Source organism: Microtus oregoni, unplaced genomic scaffold (genome assembly GCF_018167655.1).
Source record: "Microtus oregoni isolate MIOR12 unplaced genomic scaffold, Mior012 000003F_ref0000135, whole genome shotgun sequence".
Classification (NCBI taxonomy): Eukaryota; Metazoa; Chordata; class Mammalia; order Rodentia; family Cricetidae; genus Microtus; species Microtus oregoni.
The window spans coordinates 18,999,558-19,024,608 of record NW_024543062.1 but is presented as its reverse complement, the minus strand read 5'-3'; the positions used below and the strand labels follow the sequence as shown (position 1 = coordinate 19,024,608).

General features: G+C 54.7%; 2 protein-coding genes across 13 annotated transcripts in view; one reads left to right on the top strand and one right to left on the bottom strand.

Moving 5' to 3' along the window:
- Positions 1-10,067: 10,067 nt before the first annotated feature.
- On the top strand, positions 10,068-18,877 carry LOC121446414 (refilin-A). Its single transcript, XM_041649029.1, has 3 exons — positions 10,068-10,349; positions 16,837-16,946; positions 17,489-18,877. The coding sequence occupies exons 1-3, from the start codon at positions 10,161-10,163 to the stop codon at positions 17,820-17,822; spliced, it is 633 nt and encodes a 210-aa protein (XP_041504963.1). The 5' UTR covers positions 10,068-10,160; the 3' UTR covers positions 17,823-18,877.
- Positions 18,878-23,688: 4,811 nt separating this feature from the next.
- Ncor2 (nuclear receptor corepressor 2) overlaps positions 23,689-25,051 on the bottom strand; it is a 155,688-nt gene continuing 154,325 nt past the window's right edge. For all 12 annotated transcript variants that reach the window (XM_041649369.1, XM_041649363.1, XM_041649364.1 and 9 more), the window contains one exon: positions 23,689-24,843. In XM_041649369.1, the coding sequence (XP_041505303.1) occupies positions 24,662-24,843 (182 nt within the window). In that variant the 3' untranslated portion in view covers positions 23,689-24,661. The remainder of the gene's footprint in view (positions 24,844-25,051) is intronic.

Sequence of the window (25,051 nt, the reverse complement as noted above, 5' to 3'; positions counted from 1 at the left end):
GGAGGTCAGGGAGGGCTTCCTGGAGGCAGCAGGGGTTGCAAGAGAGACAGATCTCATCCCCCACTTTCCCTCTGAAAACCTAATGAGAACACAGAATTTGCTTCCCGAGCCTCACCAAGATCAGAGATCACTGGAAACTTCCAGATGACCGGCTCGCTGCCCTGCTGACTTCTGAGCAAAGGCCCTCATCCTCTTGTGCTTTATCCCATGCCAAGAGACTGGCGCTCCCACGAAGACAGGTTCCCCACCCAGGCTCGTCTCTGCAGAGTTCCAGTTTGCTTCTGTGTTGAGAAATTGGTTAACGAAAGAATTCAGGAAATTGTTGAACAGAATTCAGCATTTCTCTCTCCTCTTTCTCCCTCCCCTCTCCTCCTCCCTCCTCTCCTCATCTCTCTTCTTCCCATTTCTCTCCCCTTCCTTCCTCCTCCTCCTCACCCACCCCCCCTTTTGGGACAAGATCCCTGTAGCCCAGGCTGGCCTCAGACTTACCACGTAGCCAAAGATGCCCTTGAATGTGAGTCCTGCCTCCCCACTTCTCAAGGGCTGGGCTGGCACTCAGTTCCAAGGCTGCCTTTTCCTTCCTTATTTTCTAACCTTCTTTCCTTTGCTTTTGGTTTTCTTCTCCACTTGGATTTTGAGCAAGAAACCTTCCTACCCACTGTAATATGTTTCCCCATGAATGTCACCAACCTAAGTAGGCCAGAAAAATAGTAGTAAAAGGTAAGGAGGACGGCCAGGAGTCAGGATAAACAGCGGTCTGAGAACCTTCCAGAAGAAAGCAGTGTCCGCTGCTCCGGCCTAATTCCTCCAAGGGCAAGCTGCCAGTTTACTTCCCAAGGGGTGGTGTCCCCGTGGCAAGACAGCCTCTTTAAGTCCTCGGGTAGGAAGGGGCAGCACTGGGGACTCCTGGAGGGCCAGGAGCGAAACAGGACTCTGGGTTCTAGGAAATCAGCCATAAGCTCAGCACCTCCATCCTAGTGCTGCGGGAAGCACTCAGGCTTGGAAAGGAAGGGTGTTGTTGTTTTGGTTTGGTTTGGTTTTTCAAGACAGGGTTTCTCTGTATATCTCCGGCCATCCTGAAACTCACTCTGTAGACCAAACTGGCCTTGAACTCACAGAGATCATCCTGTCTCTGCCTCCCTGAGAGCCGCCACCAGAGAGGAAGCTTTTGGGGGAAGAAATCTTTCTGGACCATGGACCCATGAGAACTTTAGCCGTCCAGGGCCCTCAATTGCCTGTTTCTGTGATTGGCTTGAACCACGCCTGCCAGACCCATCCTCTCCCTTCAGCGCTGCTCAGTGCACACGCCACAGCCAGGACTCTGATCTGCTCGGTCCTCTGGGGCCCAGGCCCACCTGCTGTGCTCCTGGAGTCCGTGTAGGTGGAGAAGGACCCTTAGGAGGCTTCCACGTGGCCTGTTCCGTGGCCACATCCATCCCCATGGCTCAGAGAACTTGCTGCCCCACCCTCATGACCTGCTTGCTTCCACAAAGCCCCAGACAAGCCATCCCTGTTGGAAGCAGACTGCCAGCCTGAGCTGCAGGGGGACCCAGGCACCTGCTCTCCCCTCTGTCATCCATGCCTCTCCCCGGCCTCTGAAGTCAGTCCATCAGCCTATTCGTTCGTGGTGTGGAACAGCTGGAGTCAGAAATGTTCCTTCCGTTCATCAAGTGGGAGACCTTCCCTAGTGCACCCCACGGCCACGTGTGCACCAAAGACTGGGCGCAAAATATCAACAGCTTGGCGAATTGGAGATTCCGTCCATTCATGTCTCTTCAATCTATCTGTCCTTTCAGCCATTTATCCATCCATCCACCCACCCATCCATCCATCCATCCATCCATCCATACATCCATCCTCATGAACAATCTGAGTGAGTCCATCCCGTCTACTCAGGAAATGCTGTATAGAAGCCACTCTGTGCCTTTGCGATGTTCTGACCCACTTGGGGAAACAAGAACCAAGGACACATGACATGAGCAGAGTGCCGGGCCTGGATTGCGTGTGCGGACAACAGAGCTGCTGGCTCAGATGCTCAGGGCCTGCCAGCTGCCCTCGCCTTCCTTCTTCCCATGTGCTTCTGCTCAGCTGTTTTCCCCCGCCCTCTAGGAATCTCCTCTGTCCCTTTCTGCAGTGTTCCTCACCAGGTGGCTCACGGCCACCCTTCCTGTGTCCTCACTTCACGCTCCTCTGATACAAAGGTCGTGTCACAACCAGATCGAAGTGTGCACACCACACCTGTGATCCCAGTGCCCTGAAGACGGACACAGGAAGATGGCAAGGATGGGGCCAGCCTGGGCTACATAGTGAGACCCTATGCCAATACACAAAAGAAAATAAAAAATGGAATCTTTAAAAAAAGCTGGGCATAGAGGCACCTGCCTTTAATCCCAGTATTTGGGAAGCAGAGGCAGGCGGATCTCTGTGAGTTCAAGGCCAGCCTAGTTTATATAGTGAGTTCTAGGACAGCCAAGACTAAGTAGAGAGACACTACCTCAAAAAAACAAAAACCAAACAAACAAAAACTATTAGCAGTGCATGCCTAGGGCCTTTGCCCGTGCTGTTCTCTCCCTTAGGGATGAATGCTCCTCCCAGTCAGTCCCTTCTCACCCATCTGGCTTCTGAGTGTACGGCTGCTGAAGGAACTCCCCTGGGTGGGGACCCCAGGTGGTCCCTCCGTCCCGGTCATTCCCCCACCACTCCATGTTATCTGTGCTGTTTGTAACTATGAAATTATCTTCTTTAACCCTCCTCTCTTTCTGTCCGCACCGGCCCAAGGCCTAGAGACCAGCCTGGCATCCAGCAGGGACCTCGCTGGCACCTCCTGCAGCGAGTGATATCAGATAACAACCATCCCAGGAGGGAGGCCCTTTGCGTTCCCTTGGCTCCTCAGAGCCCTCGTTGCCCTGCCCAGCCTTACAGCCACGCCTGGCATCCCAGCTCTGCCTTGCCTGTTGCCTAGGCATGGCGCCAGGCGGCTTCCTCCACACAGCCCTCCGTCTGCACTTCCAGCTGGAAAACCACACGGCCTGGACTCGGATCTGCCTTGAAGGGTGACTGCCGCGATTTGTTTGCTACGTTGTGTGGTGCGTACGCAGCCACTTGAGGGCATGGGGGCACCTCTTCTTTATGTCTTTAAGGTGGCAAAGAGTGCTTCTTTCAGTGTAAGGACTGGACCCTGGTCTCCCCTGAGGTCACGTGGTCCAGGCTAGCCTCAACCTCCTCATGTAGCCAAGGATGACCTTGAACTTCTTCTACTCCTCCTGCCTCCACTTCCTAGTGCTGGGATGATGCCGTGTGTGCCCGTGTCTGGCGGCTGGGCTTTACGGTCTGCTGTCTTTCCGCACAGACTTTGCCGTAGCCCACAGAGTCAGGGTGCCCTCAGATGCCCGATGCTGTTGCTGCCCCTTGAAACTGCTCTTGAGATTAGTGCAGTGCCTTGCTGCACCTAGGAAGGAATCACAGAGATGTACAACACCCATGGTGAGCTGTCACCAGTGGGGACAACTCTGTGCCCCTTGAGCTTCGGTTAACAAGGGCATTATTGGGAAAGCTGGGGTCATCTGATAGGAATAGAAGTTATGTAATCTTACCCCCTCCACGGACACCCCCTCCTTTCAGGCTCCTGGGGCTGGATAGACTTTTCTTTGTCCTTACAAGGTCCAGCCCAAGCAGAGCTGAGGGTCCAGGAAACGTGTTGACTTTTAGACAGCTCTGCAGGCTGGACAGCGAGATGCCTCCTGCACACATCGGGGGTGAGCTGTATCCATGAGGGTACACACGCTTACATCTCGGGGCTGGGCTGGGGAGCGCTTCAGGTTTGGGCTTTGATTACAAGATTCATTCAACTTTCCAAAACCAAAATGAGGGCCTCTGGCTACTTCAGGAACCCCGGGCTGGCTGGTGGCCACACCTGGCCTGCAGCGCGTTCTGCGTTTTAATGGCCCTCATCACCAGCTTCATCCCACCGGCTTATTTAACTGCACTCAGAACATAAATAGGTTTCTGTTAACGGGAACCGGGAGACACTGGAAAAAGAGCCATTTCACCAGGAGCCCCTTGAAGCCGGAGGTGTGAAGCAGCGAGTCCACGGCCAGGAAGAGCCTCCCGGGGTGAGAATTGAGGCCCAGGACAGCTCCAGGGTCCGCCTGGCCCGTGCAGCTGCCTTGTTATTTTGTGTGAAGCTTTGGGGCCCCAGCTGTGCAGTCACCACACTCCTCTTCCCTCTCCCCATTGGGCTGGGAGTAAGATCTGAGCAGGACATGACTGAACTAAACACAGAGATGGCCTCTCTGGCCAAGCGGGGACATCGGTGGCTCAGGCTGGACCCAAGTCAGGCACTGTGTGAGAGTTTCTCAGGCAAAGACCCTAATCCCCGAGCTGGGAGGGATGGCCTCTGGTCCAGGTGGAGGGTCTGCTCAGACATACAGTCTGGAACGCCACAGTTGTGGGGGAGCTGGGCTTCAGTGTTCCCAGGACAGACAATACAGCACCTGCTACTCAGAGAAAAGGCCACTGTTGGTCCCCTTCTGTCCTCTTTTCTTTCCACCCATGCCTTCCTGGCTGCCACTCAAACACTGAGTTGATCAAGGATGAAGACCTGTTCAGGGAGGGCCAGAGGTATACGCCACCCAGACCCTTCCCCTTGTCTCTAATGCTGAAGGGTAAGCATGTGTCTATGTGAACACGTGTGCCTGTGCCCATGTGTGTGCATGTGAGTGGTGTGTGTGTGTGTGTACATGTGCATGCACATAGGTGCATGTAGGATGTGAGTGGGCACGTGTGTGTAAATGCGCTGGTTAGTTAAATTCAGCTCAACAAACTTGAGTCACCTAGGAAGAGGGGGCCTCAACAGGGAGTCAACCCCATCAGATTGGTCTGTGGGCGTATCTGTGAGGCATTTTCTTGATTAGTGATTGACACTGAGGGGCCAGCCCACTGTAGGCGGTGTTATCTCCACGCATGTGTTCCTGGGTGCTATCAGAAAGCAGGCTGAACCAGCCAGGGAAACAAACCAGTGAGCAGAGTTCCTCCATGGCCTCTGCTTCAGCTCCTGCCTCCAGGTTCCTGCCTCAAGTTCCTGCCCTGGCTTCCGGGGACAATAGACTGTAAACTGTAAGCTGAAACAAACCTTTTCCTCCCCAAGTTGCTTTTGGTTGGTGGCTTATCACAGCAGAAATCTGAACTAGAACAGTGTGGGTGTACACGTGAGTAGGTGTAAGCATGTGTGTGGATGCGTGTGTTTGTGAAGGGGCACTGGTGTGAGCATGTGTGTGAGTGGGTGTATGTGTATAGGTGTGTGTAAGGACACACAGACAGCCTGGGGTATGGGGTGGGGTTCCAGTGGGGAGGAAGGGCTGTACCCACTTCTGTGCAGTCTGCAAGGGCCCCTGTGCTGGCTGGTTTTATGTCAACTTGACACACTCTGGAGTCCCCTGGAAGGAGAGACCCTCAACTGAGAAAATGTCTCCAGAAGATCGCTGTTGGGCATTTTCTAAATTAGTGATTGACAGGGGGGCCCAGCCCATTGTGGGCGGTGCCGTGCTGGCCTGGTGGTCCTGGGTGAACAAGCCATGATAAACAAGCCAGTAGGCAGTGTTCCTCCATGGCCTCTGCATCATTTCCTGTCCTGTTTGAGCGTCTGTCCCGACATCCTTCAATGATGGACTCCAACGTAAGCCAAACCAACCCTTTCCTCCCGACTTGCTTTTAGTCCTGGGGTTTCTTTGCAGCAGTGGCAACCCTAAGTCAGCTCCTTTCTGGAACGTGGTGAAAGAAACACAAATAACTCCTAAAGCTTGAGCCACGGGGACCTGTGCTCTCTGGGAACGAGGTTACCCAGGGACTGTGGGGGCTCAGGGGCAGGTGGGGAAGAGCACCCAGGGCTGGGGGTGGGGGTTCGGAGGCAGGTGGGGAAGAGACCCAGGGACTGTGGGAGGCTCAGGGACAGGTGTGCCAGGGACTGTTGGAGCTCAGGGGCAGGTGTTGAAGAGCACCCAGGGCTGTGGGGGGGTTCGGAGGCAGGTGGGGAAGAGACCCAGGGACTTTGGGGGGCTCAGAGGCAGGTGTGCCAGGGACTGTGGGGGCTCAGGGGCAGGTGGGGAAGAGCACCCAGGTACCGGAGGTGGGGGGCTCAGGACCCTCCTGGTAAGTGGAGTCCAAACAGGACAAAGATGGGTGGATGGGTACGTGCAGCTCTCTGGTGGCGCTGTGCCCAGCTCTATTCTCAGGACACATACAAATCCACTGTCACGTGTCCCTGTTCTTCGTTCTCATTGACATTTGGCACCCTTGCTGCTGGCCTCTCCCCGAGTCTGTTAGCTGTGGAGCTGTCTCTGAAGGCCACAGACTGCCAATCTTCCCTGCCTTACCTGTTTCATGACCCTCTGGGACTCAGTGACAGCCTCACCCCGCATCCATCAGAAGAGTCTGCAGGCTGGCTTCCACGGCTGTGTGACCTTGGGTCGGTTGTTTAACCCCTCTGAGCCTCTAGGACTCCATCTACTTTATCTAAGAATGCAAAAGCAGAGTCTCATCTATTGTCAGGGCTAGTGTTCAGGCCACATGTGTGTTCTTGCGAGCGGCCCATGAGGGCCCAGTCTGCCCTAGGAAAGGTCAGTTCAATGGGGCTTGGACTAAGAGGCCTGTGGTACCCCAGAAAGAAACCATTTGTCTTCACGCCCTAGCGGCTTGGCCTTTCCCTCTGACAGCGGTGAGTTCTCCCTGCAAAGAATCCAGGGAAGAATTCCAGGCACCTTCCCTCTCCTAAAGGGGTGTGTGTATGTGGCACATATCAGGAGCACCCCACTTACCCTTCCTGTGACATATTTGTGTCCCCCATCATTTTCTTGCTTCTAGACTTCCCTCTTCAATGTTGGAAGTGTTGGATCCACTCCCAGCTCTGCTTCAGAACCTTGAGGTATGGAGCAGAGTGTGGCACGCTGGGCTGTCACTGGCCTGCTAGTGACAAACCTCATTTCTAGCCCCCCACAAGATCCCCGGCAGCTGCAGCTGCACAGAATCTATGGAAGCTGTTGCCCTTTTCTTGCCTCTGACATCTCCAGACCATGTGGCCTCAGGAGGAGTCAAGTGCTGGCAGGACTGGCTTTCAGTGAGCAACAGCCCCAGGCCTGTGGCTGTGGATCCCCATAGGTCAGAAGTAATGACCACAGTCACCTGCGTGGGCGTTCATTTGGCATTTGGCATGAGGCTGGGCTTTTCCTGCCCATTGGTGTCCATGTGTCTTCAGTGTTACCCAGCAGAGTTTGGGTCCTTCCATGTGCCGGTGTAAGGAAATTTCCAGAAGTCAGCCTGCATTGTCTTGAAAGAGTCACTGATGGAGGAAGTGTCTGTTCAGGGTGAATGGGTCAGAAGTCAGGACTGCAGGAGGCGAGGGCTCAGGCCTACATCAGAGACAGCAATACAAATGTCACTGTCACGTTTAAAAGTCAAAAACAAATGTGGACAATTAAAAAAAGCCACAGGGTATCAAAAGATTTTATATTAAAAGATTTTATTTTAAATTATGTGCCCGTGTGTGTCTGTGTGTAGGCTTATGCACACTGAGTGCAGGAACCCATGGAGGCCAGAAGAGGGCGTTAATCTGGAATTGAGTTACAGGTGTTGCCAACAGTCCAATGTGGGTGGCGGGATTTAAACTCTGGTCCTCTTTCAAAAGTGTGATGTGCTCACCCACTTCTCCAGCCTGATATCCAAGTTTAAAGCAAAGCCAGGGTCTGTGGTACAATGTTACTTTAACTAGGCAAAGGTGTGCTACATTGGCTTGTGCCGCCTTTGTTTAACTACATGAAGATGTGTTACATTGGTTTGTGCTGTGTTTGTTTAACTATGTAAAGATGCATTACTGTTTCCCCTTGCCTGCCTAAGGCACCTGGTTGGTCTAATAAAAAGCTGAGCAGCAAATAGCTAGACAGTAGAAGGATAGGTGGGGCTGGTGGGCAGACAGAATAAATAGGAGGAGAGAAGGAGGGAGAAAGAGATGCCCAGGGCTAGTCAGCCAGGCAGCTGCCAGTCAGACACAGAGGAAGCAGTGAAAGCAGGATATACAGAAAGAAAGAAAGAAAGAAAGAAAGAAAGAAAGAAAGAAAGAAAAGTTAAAAAAACAAAAACAAAAAGCTTCAGGCAAAACGTAGATAAAGAGAAACAGACTAAATTAAGTTGTAAGAGCTAGCAGAAAATGGGCCTAAGCTAAGGCTGAACATTCATAACTAAGAAGTCTCCATGTCATGATTTGGGAGATGGTTGGTGGCCTAAAAGAAAGCCTGGTGCACTGGTCCTTAATTTGTATTCAACTCACCTTCAGTGGCTTCCAGAAGGTTCTTTGGGGCTGTTGAAAGTTTGAGGGCAGGACTTTTTCTAGCGAGCAGTGGTAACCAGTGAGCTCCAGCACACAGCACTAGAGAAGGCCATACTTTCACATTCCAGAGAGGACTGTCACCAACTTTATCCTGTGAAACTCAGTGACAGAGACCCATTCCTGGTCACGGGGCCCCTGGCTGAAGTTTCTTGTGGGTCCCATTCAGGCAGCCAAAGCCCCAGGTTCATTCCTAGATGACATAGACATGGGCCACATGCTTTTCTAGCAAGAGTTCATCCTGCCACGTCACTGTGACAGCCTCTGGGGCACCCTGTTCTCTGCCACAGGGCCTTGCATCCTGCTGTTCCCTCTACCTGGATTTCTGCTCAAGTGTCACCTCATCTGGGAGGCCCTCCCTGATTGACTGGCACAACCACCTCTGGTTATTCCTGCTGGTGGTACCTTTGTTGAGCCCCAGCCTGCCTTGCTGGTGTATCTCCCTGGTTCACTGAGCAGATCTGAGGAGAGGCGGCTGCACCTGAGTCCAGGTCTAGGCACACCTACAGGCCAGAGGACTTGGAGGACAAACCTCCAGGGGCCACTCTGAAGCTGGGGTCTTTCCCTCTGTACAACAGATGTGTCGGAGATGTACTTGCCCAGGTCGCTTGCCCCCTATGCTGTGTGCCAGCCTATCCAGTAATCTGCAGGTATCAGGGATCCTGTGTCCAGATGCAAGACTGGAGGCAGGGTGATGGGATGCCCTCCAGTCCCTGCCAGAAAGGCAGAATGGGAGCCGTGGGTTCAGCTCCTGTGGGAGATAAAGCGGGACAGGGTGGGCAGAGTTCTTTCCCTGAATAAGACTGTTTAGAGCAGTGGTTCTCAGCCTGTGGGTCGAGACCCTGGGGGGGAAGGGGTCAAATGACCCTTTCACAGGGGTCACCTAAAGTTCAAGTGTTTACATTATGATTCATAACAGTAGCAACATTAAAGTTATAAAGTAGCAATGAAAACAATTTCCACATGAGGAACTGTATTAAAGAGTCAGCATTAGGAAGGCTGAGAATCGGGTTTTAGAGAAACCCGGAAAAGCAGGTGTTGGGGGCTTCTGGAAGTACACACACACACACACACACACACACACACACACTTCCCCACCCCCCCAGCTTCCTAACCATCTCCGTGCCTCCACTTTCTCCAGAAAATGGAGATCAAAGGCAAGCATGCTTTCACAGGCGGACTTGGAGAATTAAACACAGTGGTGGGGAGAAGGGCCGGGTACAGCCATCTACACTCCAGGTGTCCTTCATTACCTGGCCCCAAGTGGCCCCGGGCTTCCCTACCCAGACACATACACAGAGGACTCAGGTGGTCCCTGGAGCAGATCTTGATCCTGGGTCTTTTGAGTATACGGCCCCCACTGTAAGTGTCCCCCTCCCCCACTGCCCCTTGCCCGTTGCTGAAGGTGCTTTTTCTCGGAGACCCAGGCCAGGTGAGGGAACTGCATTGGCCTCGCGGGTGGCTCAGCGTTCTTGCTGAGTTGGCTGTGGACTCAAGTCAGCATTTAACACCACCAGGGTGGGATGGTGGTGCCTTCTGCAGGCTGGGGGACCTTGCAGTCCTCACCCTGCCCTGACCGGGTGGGTGGCCGGGGCGGGAGCAAGAGGCACAGCAGGAGGAGGGCGGGGAGGGGGCGGCGCCTGGGAAAGGAGGCTCAGCTGGCGTCTGGAGGCGGTTGCCTCGGGAGCGGGTCTTAGCTGGAGCCGCAGGCCGTAGCCTCCTTGTCTCCGATCCAGTGGTGGCGGGGACCCGAGCTGCTGGGGCCCGCACTCCGCGCCCGCCAGTCATGGTGGGTCACCTGCATCTGCAGGCCATGGGGGACACGCGGGAGCAGAGCCGCGACGGCTTGCTGGACAGTCCCGACTCGGGACTGCCCCCCAGTCCCAGTCCTAGCCCGCCCTTCTACGCCCTGTCGCCGGGCACCCTGGAAGCCCGTGCCACCACCGAACCCCCAGGACCCAGTGAGGCGCCAGCGGTAAGACGTGGGGACCCGGCAATGGGAGGGCCATGCAAAAGCCAACATGGTCTCCTCCCTCCTGAGGCGGATTGGAGTTGCACCGGACTCACCAGGACCTGTAGGCTGGGAGTTTCAGGGTGGGTGCTGGTGGGCTAAGTACTGAGTAATGTCCTGGTACCCCCAAAGTCTACCATCTGCAAAGGGGCCTGTTGTGGCCCTCTGTCCGTAGGTCCTATCTGTGCCGCCGCCGCCGCCGCTGCCACTGCCGCTGCCTCCTGCCCTGTTGACCCATCCCAGGGCTGCTAAATGGAGACATTTTTGAAAACGCAGCTAGCTCTGCCTGAAAGCCTTCAGGGACTTTGTCTCGTGGGTTGTAGAAGTGGAAGTGTTCTCGGAGCTGCGACTTTAGGGCTGCTGGACCCGCTTTGCCTGGATTGCTCTGGGGATGGGGCAGAAGGAGCAACTTGAAGAAAGGACGGCTGAACACAGCGGCATGACCACGTCTGTGGCTTGATGGTCTCCACTGGCTGTGCTAAGACCTTTCCCGCCAAGGTGTGCGGAGCACAGGGAGCATTTGAGGCTCTTTAAACAATTAATGCCCAGCCTGCTTCCCCCTCCAGGCACTGACCTAGTCCAGGGCACAGTTTGGGTATCTAAACTTTTATTTAACTCTCCCCAAGTGACTCAAGCATGCAGGGAAGTTGGAAGCTTATCTTGAATTAAATTTGCATCTCTCTTTGGGGGGTGGTGGTCAAGGTCTTTCAGAGCAAATACTAGTGAGCAATGCTGTTCTCAGGAACCTTGGAGACAGGCCAGCAGTGTTCCCGCAGCTGTGGGTTACCTGGTGTGGGCTGCGTGGGGGGGAAGAAATCCCAGAGCATACTCTGAGGGAGATCAGAAAGAAGGGAGCGGGAAGATGTCGCTCCAATTCTGGGTGACCCAGAAACCTCCTTCTGCACGGAGCTCTGGATGCTTCCCATGCCTTCTGGGCCAGCCATAGGCGCTGTGAGAACAGCAAGCCGGGCTCGTTAGCCTGGCTCTGCAGCTGTTACTGTTTCCTTTGCTGGCTAAGTAGGTGCCAGCTACGGAGCTGTACTGCCATGCTCTGTGACTTTGCCTGGGCAGGGAGACCCGGGGCCGCTGGAGCCCAGATAATGAAGGACACCTGGTGTGTGGATGTCATTTTCCTCAGGGATGGCTCTCCCCACCAACGTGTTTAATCCTTGCAGTCGGCCAGTGAGTGCTTACATGCCTCTGGTCTCCATTTTCTGGAGGAAGCTGAGGCACAGAAAATGGTTAGGAAGTTGCCCAAAGCTGCCCAGAACAACCTGGTTCCAGTGTGCATGTGAACCCGCCCTGGTTTTCACTGCAAGGCGAATTAACGGCTTTTACCCTTTTAAACAGAAAAACAAAATGTGTAGCTACAGGGTCGAGGTGCTGCTTTTCATAGCGAGAGGAAGTTGTAGCCCTGGCAACCTTGCCTCAGGTTTGGGGCCCCAGTTGTGGCCCCGCCCATCTGTCCATCTACCAGTCACCACCCACCAGGATGCCCATCTCCTTGAGACCCCCTTCCTTCTGTACTATATGGTTTAATGGCCACCCTGTTCCCCTGCTTGGGCAACTCCTAGGCCCAGGTCTAGGCAGGCTGACAATTGCCAATCGATTGATTGATCTGCTGTGTGGGATAAAAGAAGGCTGCCCATGACTTGCGGCCCTAGTTTCAATTGTGTGAGGAAGAGGCTATGGAAAGGAGCTCACATCCCCGGCTCCCTCCCAGCCTTAGTGTCATGGTGAAGAACTGTCATTCTAGTGGGGGGGTACAGCCACTGCCTTCGGTGTGCGGCACAGTGCTGGGAGACATGGCAGCCGTGTGGGGTGACTACCACAGACAGGCAGGTCGGGAATGGTGCCTCAGAAAACCAGAGGGAACCAGGGAGCCGATTCTAATCATCCAGGGCTGAGATGGATCTTAGTCTAAGAGGGTGGCCTGTACCAATGTCCTGTGGCAGAACGCGGAGACCAAGAGAGGTCTAGCTCCAGCCCTGTTAGCTGAGGCTGGGAACTGATGCTCTGGTTTTTTAAAATAGGTTTGTGTCTTTTCAGTTCCATGAGCCCCCCGGACCCCGGATTAGAAACCTCAGGCAGGGATGTGACTGAAAAGTTGGGTACGAGGGATACAGAAGTGGCCTTGTGTGTGTGTGTTGGGGGTGCTGCCCTCCCAGGTAGCTCCTGGAGAACAAGAGGCGTTGACTGGAATGGGGGCTGCTTGGCTGCTACCTTCACCCCTGAAATGCTCAACCATCCATACAGGGCTAGATGAAAACAGACTGACCCTAGCTCGGCCATCCAGATAGGGTTAGATGAAAACAGACTGACCCTAACTCTGCCACTCTGGGCTCCAAGCTGGACTTCTGCACCAGGTGATAACATCGGGTGCCCCCACTCCCTGAATTCCATCACAGCTGTGGTGCGTGGGGCAGGTATTCAGGGAGCCAGGTCCTCCTGGCTGAGGACAGACAGGCTCCCAACACTGACAAGGAGTTTGGGCCACTACCCCCTAAACACCCCCCCCCCCCCCCCGTCTGGTTTTATTGCCCTCAGAGGACTGCAGGTGGTTTTCAGGATCTGACCCGGGGGCTCTCTGGGTGTTAGGTGTTTGCTTAGACAAACTCACTGCTGAATGACAGGAGGTGACAAGAGGCAGCGTGGGGAGTCGCTGCCTGGGAGACTCCACCTCCCCAGTCTCTCCTGGTTGATTCATGAGGAAGTCTAGGTTCAGTAGTGCCAGGTAGACTGTGCTTCTGATGTCACTCTGGACTATCCAGAGGGGCGGGCTTCCTCCTCCCAGGTGGGTGCAGATCTGGGCTCTAGTCCAAGCAGAGCGGGAAGGACATGATACAGGTGTCACTCTTAGGGCCTCTGCCCTTTCATTTCTGTGAAGGCTGGTGTGAGGTGAGGGGGCTGGTGCCTGGAGTCAGGAAGGATGGGTGGACAACGGACAGATGGACAGATTGAAGGGAAAACGGGAATGGAGATGGGTGGACGGAACGGACAATGGATCGATAGGCAAAGGGGACAGGGCTCAACAGAGCCATGGTCTAGGTGAGGTGTGTGTGCGGGCTCTTGTGGAAGGGAGCCAGTATAGGAGGTGAGTGGGCGGAGTCTGTTTGCAGAGGCAGTAGGGGAGGCAGGCAGATCTGCCGGGGCCTCCTTCCACCTGGCTGTCCTTCACCTCTCTCCAGAGCCCAGCCCCCACGGTTGGGGCACCTGCCTGGAAGAGTCTCACCTGGAGTGTGAAGAGCAGACGGGACACACCCTGACAGGTGTCAAGGGAACCCACAGCAGCCACCTTCTGGGAAAAGCACCACAGATAGGACTGGCTGGGAAGGTGCACAAACAGGTGGTTTAAACTACGCAGGCCACACTACCAGACAAGGCCTAAGGAGGGCGCTCTCTGACTGGTGAAGACGGTGAAGTTCATTCCTGGCTTCCAGTGGTAACATCAGTCTAGTGACAATCTGTGGCTTCTGCTGGGAACCCTTGGCTAGGGTAATCTGTGGTACTCTAGCTTGAGATGCCCCCCCATCTTCACCCAACTCTGGTCTTGTGTCTCTGTTTCTAAGGACGCCAGCCATCCAGTTAGTGCCCACCCTATCCCGGGGCGACCTCACGCCTCTAGAGACCCCATGTCGGCTGGAGGTTTCACCCATAGCAGGGGGTTTGGAACTCAACTACCCTTGTGGGGACAGTCAGCACCACCAGTTTTCTGGCTTGCGGTGGGGACCCATCGTGGGGACCTCTCCTAATTGCTCTCATGACTGTTCCCCAGGCTGTGCTTCAGTTATCTGGAGCCTAAATTAGACCCTTGGGGGTCTCCTGACTTCTCCTAAGCAGGTGGCATTTTCTGCCTAGTGTGGCAGACTGGAGGGAGAAAAAGCTCCACCGCCCACCGGCCATCAACTGCCCTGGTCTCCTGCGGGGAGGACAGGAACTTGGGCTGCTATGGCCTCTTAGCTTCCTTTCCTCCTGGGCCAAGGTTAGAGTCAACCCAAGCCCATCACTGGAGCTCCTGGTCGCAAACATATTTGACACACAGCTAATGACAATTAGAGCTTGGGAGGATGAGACAGGAGGATTGCTGGGCGTTCCAGGCTTGGTCGACAGAGTGAGACTTAGTTCAAAACAAACGAGAAGCTGCCGAAGGTGTCTTGCAGAAACCCATGTAACCCCTTGTAAAGTATCCACGTGGCACTGTGTGTGGGGGGGAGGGGAGTGGCACAGCCATGGAGGCCCTGGCTGTCTGGTCCCTCCAGCAGCAGCTAGTGGGGCGTTCCCCTTCCTCACTGATGGGTGTTTATTGGTCTAATGATTTCCATGGGCTGTGGTGCTATTTGGCCCCGTGGCTGTACCCAGGGTCTTGTTCACCTAGGCCAGCACACTGTCACGTGGGGCTGTCTCTGTATTGTACCTAGCTCTCTGCCACAGCGCAGTATCGCGCTCTCTGTGGCTTTGGGTTTTCCCAGGGCGCCAAGGCTTTCCCATGTCGCTACACCTCCAGTCAGCCATGTTTACATGGGCCAGGCAGTCAGTGACCATTATTCTCAAAACTTCAGCCTTGGTCTCTACTTTATCCCCATCTGCCCAGGTGACCAGTAGTTAGCCAGCTGCCCTGGGAAAGGGGAGGCTGGGGTCATGGCCAGCAAGTAGTGGGGGGGGGGGGGCGTTGGAGTTGGTAGAAGATGGTATGGGGGAGGATTGACCTGCCCTCAGCCTTCCTTCCCATCTATCCTGTGTCCCAGAGCTGCCAGAGGATGCTGAAACCTAAGGGACTGGCCAGCCTTCAGTCCAAGTGTAGGTTCTACACAGTTTCACAGTTCAGGTCACAGGCGCACACTGAAGCGCTGCAAGCTGTAATGGGAAGACTCAGATTTACCTTGTATGTTTATGTGCGCTATGTACATGTCCAGTGCTCACAGAGACCAGTAGGGGGCAGTTTGTGAACCACCATGTGGATGCTGGGATCTGGGTCCCCTCCAGAAACAACAGTATGTGCTCTTAACTACTGAGCCAACCTGCAGCGTCTTGGACAATCTCTTTAGAAGAGAACAGGGCCCTGATCCCTGGAAGGCCACCTTTCTGGGGCTTTCTGTGCTCCAGGAAGCCTACTGAGGCAGATACTGTGGTGTGAAGACCGCAGTGCATATAAAATCTCAGGATACCTGCCCACCATGCATGCCCCAAGGGTGCTAGAGCCCCCCACCTCCATAGTCACCATAGGGCTGTAACCCAGCTTCTAGGGGGGACACTGTCTTCCACCTAACACAGCTGGGTTTTTCCCGTGAGCTCTGCAGGCCAGCTGGAAGGTGAGACATTCTCAAAACAACCCTTAGTCAGGGTTTTGACTGCAGAAATCTACAGGGGGTGGCTAGTGGCTGCCACCCAGTTCCCTTCCCTTCCAGCCCTAGAACCCTTGGTAGACCCCTTGGGTATGTTGTGCCCAGCTGCTGTGTCCCCAGTGGACATCTGGGCTCTGTTCTCTCTCTCAATGCCTGCACTCCCTGGGGGCAGCTGAACTGTTTTTCCAGTGGGGCCCTTTGGAGAGCAGTACCCCCTTCCTCCATTTGAATTGGGGAGCAGTACCCCCCTCCTCCATTTGAACGGGGAGCAGAGCACCCCCCCCCCGCCTCCTTTATTTGAACTGGGCTTTATGTTCGACTGACCGAGTCACGTGGGAAGTCTGACTGAAATGGGGCTGCCCAGGTAGCAGTGTTGGGTCCCCTCTTTTTCCATCTGTCTCCAGGTTCTCTCTGTGCACCTGAGGTTGGCCTTTAACTCTTGAACCTCATGACGCCACCTTCTGCGTGCTGGGGTTACAGGTGCGCCACCCATTTATGGGGTTCTGGAGATGGAACACAAGGTCTCACGCAACCTCTAATGCCTGAGCCAGTGCCCCAGTCCATTGGCTGATTTTTTGATTCCAGGTGAATCAAGCAGGGGCAATGGTCCCGTGGTAGCAGGCTCACTTGGTGTTTTAGGCTCTGCAATGCTCTGTACCGTGTAGAACACACCCACCTCTCTGAACTGAATGCTTAGTTCTTCAGCCTCAGCCTGGGTACATGTTCTCCCTCCTCAGCAGTCACATAGGACCCCGTGCTGTGCCCAGGGCACGACAGTTGCTCAGCAAACTTACCTTGTATGTGTGGGGGACGCCAAGCCACAAACAGCCTCTCTGGTATTATTCCCATAAACACCTCATCTGGGAGTTTGTGACGGGGTCAGTGCTGAAGTCACTCGATACTGAGGTTGCCTGGGGTCCCCTGGGAGCTGGGTGCGTCCACCTGGCCCAGGAGCTATCTATCCCACCTGGGTGCCCATGCATGGGGACGACAGTCATGCTCCGCCCTCATGGGGTCACGCAGACAGGGATGTGGGGATGTCTGTCTGAGCCCGTTCTCAGTACTGGGGGTAGTGTATAAATCATGACCCCCCCCATTTCTTCACATAGGCCACTTCCCTCTTCCAAAGTCCCCCAGCCCAGGAGATGAGGCCCCGTCTGCTGCCTGTATTCTTTGGAGAGAGCATCAAGGTGGACCCCGAACCTGCGCATGAAATCCGGTGAGTTGGCCAAGAGTCAGGTGGGTGGGTCCTCTCTAAGGGACCCTGCCGAGCTGGTGAAGGGGTCCTGCCTGTGAGGGCAGAGCAGCCAGTTTGGGGCTCAACAACTCTTACCCTCTGGTGCTGCCATGCCCCCCCCCCAGGCCTTCTTGGATCACTGACTGGTCCCTCTGAATGGTGGCATCACCCACCAGCCAGGGCTGTGGGAACCTTCATAGGCCTTCCAATATAACAAAGTTGGGAGTAGACTACAGGAGGCACCTGCTTTCTTTTCCCATGTGACCTTTCCCATAGTTAGCCTCTGCCCCCCAAATACTCCAACATAGATATCCCTCCATGGTGACAATCCAGAGCCACAAAGCCACTGCCTAAACAGCATCCATCATCCCAATCGTGTCCTTTTTAGTCTCCCTCCAACCCCCAATTTAGGGTCCAGCTGGGACTTTGACCCTTCACAGTCAAGGTCAAAAGAGGGTTCTGTGTAAGGCTAGCCCACCGAGGGTGGTAGGCTAACCACCTTCGTTACCTACTGTCCTCCCCAGCTGCAACTCTGAGGTCACCTACGCCTCAGAGAGGTACTTCCGTGACAAGATCTTCTATGCTCCGGTGCCTACAGTCACAGCCTACAGTGAGACCATAGTGGCGGCACCCAACTGCACGTGGCGCAGCTACCGCAGCCAGCTGACCCTGGAGCCTCGCCCACGTGCCCTGCGGTTCGGAAGCACGGCAATCATCTTCCCCAAGCTGGCCCGCAGCTCTTTCCGCACCACGCTGCACTGCAGCCTCGGTCAGCCACGCCACTGGTTCTCCTCCAGCCTGCAGCTGCAATGGTGTGGGGAGGCCGTGCCCAGTTCCCACAGCCTCGAAGTACTTTGAGGAGCCCAGGGTTGGTGGCAGAGGAGCGGAGTCTGGGAGAGGTCCTGGAAAGACGGACAGATAGACGGGGGCTCGGCCTGGAACCTGGGCCCTGTGGTCTGGACCAGCGAGCATGAGGCTGCTTTTGGCAGCCTGTCCCTACCACAAGCTGGGCTGACTGTGCCTCAGCTCCAGCCTGGAGGAGTCTGAATGCATCTTTCATTACCTTTTATAGCTGCCAGGCTGTATGGCTTCGGGAGCAGGGCCAAGCATGTCCTGGTGTGCCCTTGAGGCAGAGACAGCCCTGTGTACCACAGGACACAGGACCCAGCCTCAGTAGTGGCCCAACTCCCAACCTCCTTCTCAAAGAGGAGCGTTTCCAAAACAGGTCATTCAAACGTGCTCATCCCCGCCGAGAACCCTAGGTGCGGAGGGCTGAGCTGGCTTCCCTTGGGCTGAATTGGCAAAGACTGTGGCCTCTGGCTGCCCAGACCACATCCTTCACTATGCAGGGTACTACCCTCCAGGGCAGTCCCAAGTGTCCTCACAAGACACATTCCCACCTAGCTTTCTGGCGGGTGCCCAGGGAGGCTTCAAGGCTAATGATGGGACATTGCCAACACCTGCCTATGGCTGGCTCTGGTTGAGGTTCTGAGCCATGCTGTGGACTCGAGAGGAAGTGTGTCAGCTCCTGTTGGCCTTCATTCTCACCCAGGGCGGATCCTACCGTGACAGCATGATTTCTGAGTACCAGGCTCACCCTTCACCCTTGCATCTATGGTGTTGGGAAAGAGAGCCTTGATTTTGTCAAACAACCTGGGGCTGGCCCATGGTGCCCAGGCTAAAATGATCCCCCATTTTAAGTCCATAGAGGTAAAGATGTCCCTTTAGCCTCAAGTGTCCAGTAGCTGGAAACCTGCCCGCTGTCCCTGTGGTGGCTCAGTGGAGGGAAGGGACACCCTTCGTGGGGCAAACAGAACTCAAATGGCTGATAGATTCCCGTCTATATAGCTTATCAGAGGTGCCTTGTGGTTAATGAACGACCTAAGTTGTTGGTGACTTATCTTAATAAAACATACACAGCCAGGATGCCTTCAGTTTCTGAGGTGCCCTGGGGTGGGGGAGGGGAACCCCACCTTTCCTCCCACTAGCACTGCTCTCTGAAGGACCCTGGCTCCCCTGCTCCTGGGGGACAGAGAGGACCCATGGTCTCTGTATATGCCAGCCTGGCCTCTGGCTAGGCAAGGGCCCTATCAACAATCTACGGTCACAAGTCCTAACTGGCTTTCCACACTGATGGCTCTCATCTGTTTGAGAATATAGGGGTCCCCAGGCTTCCAGCTTAAAATGTGGGGAGCTTGGAGAAGCCCTACACCCCAAGTTCCCCCTCAGCAGATTACCTGTCCTGTGGTCCCCAGGGGACCTGGAGATGGGGAGAGGTGCCAGGTCTGAATAGTTCCTGTCCCAGCCCTTGGGACTCTCCACCCAAAGGTCATGTTCCCAGTTGCCCTGCCCTAGGGTGCTTTGTGTTGGGCCTTTCACCCGGCCTTGCAGTACCAGGAAGGGAAGACCCTATAGTGGCCCTGCGGTGGCACCTGCCCCCAGGGTGCTAAGGTTGGCAATAATTGAAAAGTGCCCTGTGCCTGGAGGCACCTTTTTATTTATTTATTTTTTTTGAGATAGGGTTTTACCACATAGCCCTGGCCGTCCTGAATTTTGGGCTGACCTTTAACTCACAGAGATCCGCCTGCCTCTGCCTCCTAAGTGTTGGGATTAAAGCGTGTGCCACCGCGCCCAGTTTGCAGCTAACTTTTTTTATCCTGCAAAATGGGGGAAAATCTGCAGCACCCTTACCTGGAGTCAATTTGAATCCCATTCCCGCCAACCAGACTCATGTCCTGCCTGGCCTCTTGCAGACACCCCACTTTCTCCGTGGGCAGGAATAGAGAATCTTGGTCCCGAGCCCAGGACTATTGGGGATACTTTTCTCCTTTTGTCCATTTACCTTGTTATCACAGTCCCCACAAGGAGCAGAGAGAAAGTGCCCAGGAATGGTGTGGGCTGGGAATTCAAGAGGTTCTGATGGAGGTGACAGGTGGGTCCCCAGAGCTCCCCGGAGAATCTATACCAATTGAGTGAGGCTTCTTTGTTGGCCATCTTGGCTTCATCTGGCATGGCCTCAGATCCCTGGACCAGCTGCCAAGGATGAGGGACATGTCGTCCAACACAAGCCACGAGTGGCTTTCTCTGCTCACGCCGGCACCCCGTGCACCCAGCTGACAGAGCACTCTGCTTCAGCCATCACCACGGGTGTTCTACAGAAGGGCAGGCCACCGGAGAGACACCCCAGCTCTAGCGGCTGCTTCAGGGCTTCTCAGCACAACCAGCGCCCTTGTGTCCTGCCGACCTACTTTGTAGGCCAAGCTTGACCCAGTCCTTTCCCACCACCCTCACCGCTGTCGCCCAAACCAGTTTAAAAAACCAGCCATGGCCTTTCTCACACATTCCCGGTCCCCACCCTGGTTTCCAAGTGTCTCTGGCTAGGCCGCACCTCACTCTGTTCCGATGGGCTGTGTTCGCCACAGCTCTGCCTCTCTCTTGAAGGCTGTCATTTCCAGGAAGTGCCCCTGACTGGCCTGGTCTGTGTGTTCCTGAGTAAGTCCAGGAAACCGGGCATGGCATCCACCCTGTGGGAAGAGCTCTCCTTTGGGGAAGGGGTCACGTTATAGCTGACGTCATGTAGGAATACGTCTCTCTGTATTATGAGAGCCAGAGAACATGGGGGTTCCTAGAGCAAGGTGTGCCCCAGCTGGACTTCATAGCGTCATCTTCCTGGGATGAGAAGTCACATGAGCCTCCATTTTAAAGACAGAGTGAGGACAAGCTACTCACAGGAGACAAAGACTCGAAAGGCATGCGGAAGCCACAAGCTCTGCCTCCACATTGTCTGGGCCTCTCAGAAACAGACAAGGAAGAGACATGGTTTCATGTCTGAGAGGCAGAGATGGGGCTGGGCTCAGACCAGCTAACTCTATTTGGTGGTCGCCAAGGAGGCAGCTCAATGGTCTGACAAAGCAACCTGCCTAGCCTAGTGGAGCTGGTTATGTCCAGGGTGAGGCCCTACAGCGCCACCTGCTTGCTGGCTTTTGTATTGCAGCCTGGACACAGGCTGAGCCCTACCAAGGCCCCTGTGTTCTGGCCGGCATAGTACAGGCCTGCATGTGACTCCCAGGTTTCTGCTCATGACTGTTCCTGTAGTTCACAGATGAACTCAGGGCAACTTGGAGCCCCTGGAGGATGCAAATGCCTCTCCCCACCCCAGACATCCCAGGTAGCTGGCACCGGGTGCTTGGGGTGCACTGGGGAGGTGGTGCTGGGGTCAGCAATACCCACCTCTCGTTGTCCACTTCCTCTTTCCACTCCCTTCAGCCTTCCCAGCTACACCTCTGCCCAGGGCAGGTGTGGCAGGTATGGCTGCTTTGGATTCCCAGGCTGCCCCCTGCTATGGAATCTCTTTCCTTCAGGCAGACCCACTCACCCGCTAGTAGAGCCAAGGTGGGCTTCCTTCTGGACATCTGTCACAGCATCCTTGGCTGCCTGGGTTTGGAGCTGAGGTTTGGGAGAAGGCTGACTCCTTTAGTATAAGGCAGACACCCTGGCAGGTGTGTAGTGCAAGGCAGGGCTGAGCTCACGGCTCTGCCCGATGTGTAAACTCTGAGTGGACGGCCTCTGGTGACTCCAGCCAGCACCATCCGCAGGCTATGGTATGAGAGGCGCCCAAACCTGCCATCTACACGGGTAGGCCAAGGGAGTTCAACCCAGGTCAGTGTTGGGAAGTTGGAAGCTAAGAAGAAGGCCTCCTCCCTTGAGTTAATCAGGCAGTGGGTGCCAGAGGCCTAACATCCCATCCCTTCCCTCGGGAAGTCCCTCAAACCAGTTCTGGAGACAGGTGAAGCGGACAGGTAGAGATCAGCTGGACCGGTTGGTATCGCACGCAGGGCTCTGCTGTGCAGAGGGCGTGTGTAATCGTGAGGGGCGCCAGGCTGCAGGCTCAAGGCTACAAGCAAAACACACATCTCCGTGTGAAGTCCGGAAGCCCCCTTGGCTCTGCTGTGGGAAGGAACTACTAATGGCTGGTTTTCATGTCACCGTGTCACAAATCCTCACCTGAAAAACTGTCCTGATGGTTTGGATGTGGCGAAGCCGACCCTGATGGCGGGTGGCACCTTCAGGCAGCAGTCAGATAAGGAGCCTTCGTCAGGAGAAAGGTCATCTCGCCCTTTGCTCCCCATGTGGCTCTGCCCTCCCTGGCTGACCTGAGAACTGGAGTTTCTAAGCTTGCATCATGCAATAGGGACCAGCAGACTCCAGAAACCTTCCGGGCTCCCAGATGCCAGGCTGGTACTATGGATGCACGCCACCTTGTAGACTCGGTGACTAAGGGGTGTCACCCCTGCCCCAAGTGAGAGGCAAGCTGTTCCGGGACATTCGAAATGTTGAGGCATTCAGGATCTGGCTCTTGTTACGATTTTAAAGCTAACTTAAGGAGCCAGAGAGATGGTTCAGTGGTCAAGGCATTGGCTGCTCTTCTAGAGGACCTGGGTTCTGCTCCCAGCACCCACACTGGTGGCTCATAGCACCCGTAACTCCAGTCTGATTTCTGCCGGTACCAGGTAAGCACGTGGTGCACAGATGTATATATGGATCAAACATCAATGCACATAGAAAAATAATACAAATATTTTTTAAAAAGCTTATTCTTAATAAATTCTGATATCTATATATATATAGATATCAGAATTTATATACACACAAATATATACATACAGAATATATATACATATAGAAAGACAGAAAAGAAAGGAGGGATAGAAAGGGAGAGGGACAGGGTGAGAGAGTGTGTGTGCACAGTGGATCTCAACCAGTGGTCATGACCCCTTTGGGGGTTGAACGATCACAGGGGTCATATACCAGATATCCTGCATATCAGATATTTACATTACGATTCATAAGAATAGCAAAATTACAGTTATGAAGTAGCCACGAAAATAATCTTATAGGTGGGGTCACCACAACATGAGGAACTGTATTAAAGGGCCGCAGCATTAGGAAGGCTGAGAGCCACTGGTCTAGAGGACCCTGACTGAAACAGACCACCAAGGTGGCAACATGGCTCTTTTGAGCCTTTTTATGCCAAACCCAAAGATGTAGGATCGGTCATTTTGGTTAAGCCAAAAAAAATACCACCAACACAATGGGCCAGAAAAATAAAATAGTTCATAGCAAGAAACAAGAGTTGCCCAGGACACCCTCACCACAAATGTGACAGACACGCACCCTTGTCGCAGATGTAACTGCTGGACATTTACACTCATAAGCAAGAACACTAGAAACCTCGCCATGGACAAGGACCCCATGCCTACTGTAAGACAGTAATCTTCTCCATGTAAATGATGTATGTACGCTGTCACTATGAGTGAGAACGCCTGCCACCTTCACAAGCATCCACCCTAGGCTCCCATTGCAGGTGTGAATGTCTGACACTCACCACAGGTGTGAACACCCCACAACCTCATCACAGACTCAACTACTCAACCCCCCCCTGCACGCAACACCGCATATTGTCAACACAAGTGTGAACACTCCATGCCCTTACTCCAGGCACAAACGCCCCACAGTCACTGTGGTGTGAACACCTAGCAGCTTCTGCACATTGAACCCCTGTACAATGACCATGGGTGTAAATACCCAATGGGCTCCCCATAGGGTACCTGGTGGCTTCCCCATAGCCGCGAACACTGGATGCCCTCTGGTGGCACTCTACCTGGGGTGCTGCGGTCGTTCCGCCACCGCTGTCCAGTGAGAAGCAGAGTGGAAGCTTTGTAACTTGAGTATAATTTGCTTTTTAATTGGAACAACATGTGTAAATGACAGAATGCCGCCGTGCACAGATGGCGGCCACAGAATATGCATCAAGTCCATTCTGCTCAAGGAAGGGAGGAGGGCGGGTGCAGGGCTGTGTGCCGGCGCCCCTGCCCCCCAGTCCTGCGTATAGTGGGGTCACCGCCTTGGCCGGCACACGCCTCTGGAATGGTAAGCAGAGGCCAAAGCGCAGCAGCAGTAACGAGAGTCTCCTTCCTTGTGTGAAACGTCTGAATTAACTCATTGAAGGTATCAAAAATATACCCTGTAAGCCAACACCATTTACACCTGCCTTCCCTCCATCGCCACAGCGACGGCCGGAACGGTCCAGTTCCTACAAACATCCGTGCCCCAGGCCATGCATGGACCCTTGTGCACCCACCTGTTTGATGGGTTCCCAGTCTTGTGGGCTGGGTGGCCTTTGGGGACTGTGATGACAGCACTGGGGCAGGATAAGCTGGGAACATTTGTCCAGAGCGCAAGCGAGCGGGCTGGGGGCAGAGGGAGGGGCGGGGCCACGAGCTCAGCTTAGACTTTGGTTCCAAATGCGTTAAGGGGCGAGGCAGTGGCGTGGAGGTGCCTGGTCATCCTGCGTTGGGTCCCCGCTGCCCCAGATGCATGCGTGCAACTGACACATGATCGCTGTACCCCCGCCGGGCCCTCTGTTCTCCGCTCCTGTGCACTCCCCTCTCAAGCACCAGGTAAACATCCCCTGAGTAAGGTCACTGCGCAGGGCCAGCCCAGGGCGGGAGTCTTAGTTAAGGCTTTAGACAGGCAGGATGCCAGCTCTGGATGGACAGATGGGTGGACGGACAGATGGACGCGCAGGCAGACTCAGGGGCTCCTTCCTCAGTGGGGAGAGTCAACAGCTGCCTGCTCCATGCTGGGCTGCTTCTGCCTCCTGCAGGGACCTGGCACTGCTCCCCTCCAACTTAGAGTCACTCGCTGTCCGAGAGTGTCTCATACTGTGAACACAGCAGTGGCTTGGGCTCCTCATCCCAGGCATGGTGGGGACCAGTCAGGGGCCCACTGCCTGCGGCCAGGCCGGGTGGAGGTGGGGAGGCCATGACACCTGCCTGGAGCCGCATAATCAAAGGGTTGTAGGGGAAAGGCGTGGACCCTGTGGGAAAGATGAGAGCACTGGAGAGGGTTCTGTGAGCAGCGTAACCACCCCGGGACCCTGCTGCCATACCAGGAGTCAGAGCCTGGGTCTCCTGGGCTGGCACCATGCAACCTTATCCCTTTGCCTCTTCACTGCACAGCCCTGCCACCTTTGGCTTAGACTGTGTAACCTTTCCATTTCTCTCTCTGGTCTGCCTTCCACTGCC

Coding starts and splice junctions, on each gene's coding strand:
- LOC121446414 (XM_041649029.1), top strand. CDS start 10,161: ATGGTGGGTCACCTGCATCTGCAGGCCATGGGGGACACGCGGGAGCAG. Junction 10,350..16,836: donor GACCCAGTGAGGCGCCAGCG/GTAAGACGTGGG, acceptor TTCTTCACATAG/GCCACTTCCCTCTTCCAAAG. Junction 16,947..17,488: donor GAACCTGCGCATGAAATCCG/GTGAGTTGGCCA, acceptor TGTCCTCCCCAG/CTGCAACTCTGAGGTCACCT.